A 5,093-nucleotide genomic window follows, 5' to 3' on the forward strand; every position below is an offset into this window, starting at 1 on the left:
TGTTTTAGTTATTCAGTATTATCAAGTCTTTCCAAAGCATTCCATTCTATTTCCATACAAATAGCATCGCTCATTCCTATTTTTAAAAATATTTTTATTTAACATCTCATTAAATTGTGTGAGTGTACTAGCAGATAAAACTGACATACCTAGGTTTGTCAACAAAAGCTCAGTGATTCCTGGTCAGCAAGGCACTGCAGATGGAGTAGAAGCTGTGGACATTTAGAGAGCTCTCTACCAGCCGGGGACTTCCAGCCCTGCAGTGGCCTGCTCGGCTGACGTGTGTGATGGAGGGGCTGGAAAAAGGTGGCTCCAGCATCAGGTAATCCAGAGCTGCTTAAGTGCAGGTCAGCCAGGAGAGCTTCTAGGGTTCTAAAGTGTACAGGTGCTGGCTCAGAGGTTGATGCAGGTTCCAGTCAGGACAGAAGGAGGCAGGTCTGCACAGCATAGGAGAACTCGCGGTGTCAGGGGGGGCGCTTCACAGAGGTGGTGTCACTTCAGCAGACCAGGTAGGGAAGGCAGCCGGGCGCAGGTCCTGCACGATCAAAGGAATGCATGTCTCATCTGAATAACTGCATGGTTAGGACGCTGGGGTGGGGAGCCCCTGTTCTCGTGATGAGCATGCGCCTTGTTCTGAAACTAACTACCCAGTGTTTAGTCTCTACAGATCCAAGTTTTGACCACTTGGTCTCCGTCTTGCTCTGTCTTGATGATAAACTGTGAGAAGCCGAGCGTCTCCTCCTTTCTCTTGCCAGCTCTGGCAAGGCTCCCGGACCTGCTCTAATAGAGCAGACTGCCCTGTGCCCCTGGGTTGCCTGCCCCCATGCCCAGTGAGGGCTTGCTTCTGCCTTACTGTCATAGTGCTCGTCAAGCTCCCGCCAACCACATTCGCGGGACCACTCTGATGGCATGACTGTCACTTCCTGTGCCTGTCATCCAAGACCATATCTGCCGTGCTCACCCCTGTGTTCATAACGTCTAATATACTTGCCCCTGGTAGAAGCTCAGTAAAAATCTACTGAATGAATGAATGAATGAATGAGTGAATAAATGAATGAATTTAACGAGCGACAGTATACCATAGTCTCAGTCCTTGCTGTTCCCTTGTGCCTGAAGCATCTTTCCCTAGCTTTCCACAGGACTGGTTCCTCCGCCATTCGGGTCGCAGCTTAACAGTCACCTTGAGGAGTCCTTCACTGACCATCCCACTAAAGCAGCCCCCAGGTCCCCTTAATCTCCACCCTGCTCCATGTATTATCTCTAGAACATCAGCTCTACAAGGCAAGTACCGCGTCAGTTTTTGTTTTCTGATAATTCCCCACGCCCAGCACTGCACCTATCACATAGCACCTACCCCTTGACATGGCAAATAAATGAACAAATGGATGAGTTATGATCCAAGTTCCAGAGGAAAAAAGAACATGGCCTTGAGTCTCCACCATGCACTTACCAAGTGCATGACCTGGGCCACCCGATTTCACCTACACTCTTTGAATCTCTGTATCCTTGTACGTAAAATAGGGTGAAAATAGTAATTTATCACATCCTATGATTAATGTGAGGTTTTGATTAAATACTCCATGGAAACCACGTGGTGTGCTACACAGTAAGTGATCAATAAAAATAAGCTATTGTCTTTGACCCCAGAATAAATCTCTCAGCTGTGCCAGGACTTGCACTGCTGAGGGGTTAATCAGAGCCCGCTCAGTTTGCAGGAGCTTGAGTTCTTCCTGAAGCCATTCAGAAGCCCTGCTGTGCGTAAACCCAGAAGTGCCACCTGCATCAGCGGGCTGCCCTGCTCCCTTTCTCTTCCCCCACTACAAGCATTTGCATAAAATAAAGACCCTGAATCCCTCAGCGTTTTCACCTTGACTTCCCCTCAGGGTGTACTGTAGCAATTGATGCTTGTGAAGCCATTTTGATAACATGAATAGAGCATGTTATGAGATGAGAGGAAAACCCAGACGGGAGCCACTGATTCACTTGGAATCCACCCGGGGGCCCCTTTTCATGCAAATGGAAAAAACCCAGAGAGAAAAGATGTGCAGGATGGGAGCACAAAGGCCACCCTGGGCCACAGTCTGCCTGGGAGAGAGTCCCCTACGTCTGATCTCCAAAGCTGGAAAAGCATGTATTGTGCCTCAGCAGGAGTGGGGAAATGTATTACGGGGCAAACTTCCCCATTTTCTTTCAGATTGTGTTTTCAGGGGATTTGAATGATGTTTCTCAAGGAGTCAACAAATCGGAGGGGAACAAAAGTGTTGAAAATAGGCTTTCATAAGCAGACTCCAGGCAAACTCCCACGTCTGGCAGAAAAGGCTTTACAAAGGGAGGAACTGGGGCCCTCGCCAGTGGCAGGACTGGCTGGGGGCAGGCAAGCCTGGGTGCTGGAGGATTTTGCTATTAAAATTGTATTTAAAATGCCTCCCATTGAAGCGTTGATGTCATACTTGCAGGTTGAACGTGCATTGCAACTTCACGAATGTATCCTGTGCCAGGGGCTCTGCTGGCCACTGCAGGGCGTGCACCCATGAGCTGGGCACAGTCTGTGCCTGTGATGTGTGCCTGTGTTTGTTTAGGAAATACTGAGTTAGCACCTACTATTCTCAGGCACTTATGTCCCTCAAAGCCGCGATGAGCACCCACTCTCATTCGGCAGAGGCTGCATGAACAGGTCCTCAAGTACCTGGAAAGTAGACAGACAGCGCTAATGAACAGGAAGTGAACATGACGCAGGGCATTTGCAAGAAGCATGCCTATCAGTCCCACAGTGAGACAGCTTTCAAGAGAGGGGCATGGCACTTCATTAACAAAGCCCTTTGCGTGGGAGCAGGGTTCAGGAGAGCAGAGAGAAGGAAGGGACTTAACACCAGTCCACGACATCTTTTATTTCATTGCATTCTCACAGCAGCCCTGTGAAGCAGGTGGTGTCACTGCTCTTTGCCAAATTAGAGACGGATGGCATAGAGATGATGGAGCTCAGCTCATGCTACCTGACGGTGAAGCAATGGAGGCAGGTTCCAACGTCCCGCCAGAATCAAAACCCAGGGCTTTTCCCATTTCACCCAGAATCCCATCGAGGAATAACATGGTGAAGAATTGCACCCTGGCACTGCCACTTGGTAACCGTTCAAGTCGTGCAAGCAATTGAACCTCTCTTAGCCTCCGTCTGTCCGTTAAATGAAGAAACTTATTTGTGCCTGCTTGTTTTCAGGGGCCTGTGAGGAATGAATGAAAGAATGCATGGTGACAATGCTTAAGATTCATAAACAACTATGAAGAGATGAGAAACTCTCATGATTAGAATGCACCCGTCTTACACTCAGTTCCACACTCAAATGAACTATATAGCAAAGGAGCCAGATTTTTGCCCAGTTCCTAAAATATGCTGTCTTTCTAGGATTTAGTTATGTTGCTGGTTGACCAGTTGTTCTGATTTTTTGACCTGCCATGTTGATCACAATGGAAGAATATTATCCTGTTAAACGTTAGGTCCCTACTTGCAGACCGTGTGTGTCTCATTTCCTCTCCTTTTAATAAAGAGGCAGTGCCTCCTAAACCTGGTTTCTTGCACATATTCCCTGTTTCAGTAAACACAGCACATTCTTTCCATCAACCAAACTCAAAATCTCGCCATCTCCATGGTTATGCCCTCTTTCTCTCCTCCATCTCAGTTGGTTGCCAATTCTATATGTCTTATCCCATATCACCTCTCCCCTGGACCACTGCAGGAGCCTCCCCAGCTGCTCCTGCCCCACAATTCATTCTCCAAACCACAGCCAGGATGGTCTTGTAAAATGTAAATCTGTTTATATCACTCCTCTGCTTAGTACCACCTAGTGGCTTCCAGGTATAGTTGAAATGAAATGCTAACACCTTACGAGGGCCTGTAAGATCTGTCTCCACCTCCAGTCTCATCGCTTGTTGCCACACCTAGTACCACCCTCCAGCCACACCATGGCGCTTTTTTTTTCTTTTTTTCTTTTTTTTGGCCTCAGGACATTTGCACTTGCTGTTTCCTTTTCCTGGCGCTTCCTTCTCCTTGTTCTACACCTGGCTGGCTCATTCGAAACGTTCACATATCAATTTAAATATCAGTTCCTTAGAAAGGTCATTCCTAAGCCCTGATTTGAATCATGTTGTCAACCATTGTGCTCTCTGATCAAGACTTGGTTTTGCATGGCACTTGTCACATTTTGTAAGTGTGCAATATTTAATGTCCGTTTCCCCTATTACGATACAAGCTCCAGAACAGTAGGTCCCCCCGTCTCTTTGGTTCACCACTGTGCGCCCAACACCCAGTACACTGCTTGGAAAATGACAAGTAATCAGTAGATATCTGTCATGTTTATAGAATGGTGTGAAATTAGCAATTTCTCGAGAAAGTCAGTGAAGAGCCCCATGGCTTCTCCCCTGTCCACCCACCCATCCGAGACTCAGTGACCTGGCTAACCAGGCTGTCCCTCTTCATGCTCTGTTGCAGGAGCGACTCGTGCTGTCCGTGCTCCCCCGGTTTGTCGTCCTGGAAATGATCAATGACATGACGAATGTGGAAGACGAGCACCTGCAGCACCAGTTCCATCGGATCTACATCCATCGCTATGAGAACGTCAGGTGGGGAACACGACACCCCGGCCCCACGTCTCTGTGCGGTGTGTGCGTGCCTGGCTGCTCCTATCTCACGGCCATGACTTCTGTCTGCCTGAATGTCAGCACCTTTCTTCATTTGCTTGATGAATTCATTAACTAGTGATTATTCGGCAGAGACTTCGACATTTCTAAAGGGAGGCTCGAGAGAAGGATGCCAGAGAAATGCAGTGATATGTGCTAGCTGCCTTCCGGCTTGGCTCCCCTGCAGTAGACTTGCCTGCCTTTACATTTTGAGTGGGGAAAGTCAAAAGCCTTTTACACTCTGGCTGGAAAAATAATCCCAGAATGCAATCTGGAGGCCTCAGGGATGACCAAATAGGTCTCCTCTTTGTGTTCCTCATAAGTGTCTTTAAAACAATGCAAACAAGGATTCTTCTTCTTCTTCTTCTTCTTCTTCTTCTTCTTCTTCTTCTTCTTCTTCTTCTTCTTCTTCTTCTTCTTCT

At 47.7% G+C, this 5,093-nt stretch overlaps 1 protein-coding gene across 1 annotated transcript in view; it reads left to right on the top strand.

Moving 5' to 3' along the window:
• Nucleotides 1-5,093, top strand: part of ADCY8 (adenylate cyclase 8) — a 205,289-nt gene that overhangs the window by 61,916 nt on the left and 138,280 nt on the right. The window contains exon 3 of the mRNA XM_019625474.1: nt 4,484-4,614. Coding sequence (XP_019481019.1) covers nt 4,484-4,614 — 131 coding nt within the window. The remainder of the gene's footprint in view (nt 1-4,483; nt 4,615-5,093) is intronic.

Source organism: Hipposideros armiger, unplaced genomic scaffold, assembly GCF_001890085.2.
Source record: "Hipposideros armiger isolate ML-2016 unplaced genomic scaffold, ASM189008v1 scaffold_629, whole genome shotgun sequence".
NCBI classification, from domain to species: domain Eukaryota; kingdom Metazoa; phylum Chordata; class Mammalia; order Chiroptera; family Hipposideridae; genus Hipposideros; species Hipposideros armiger.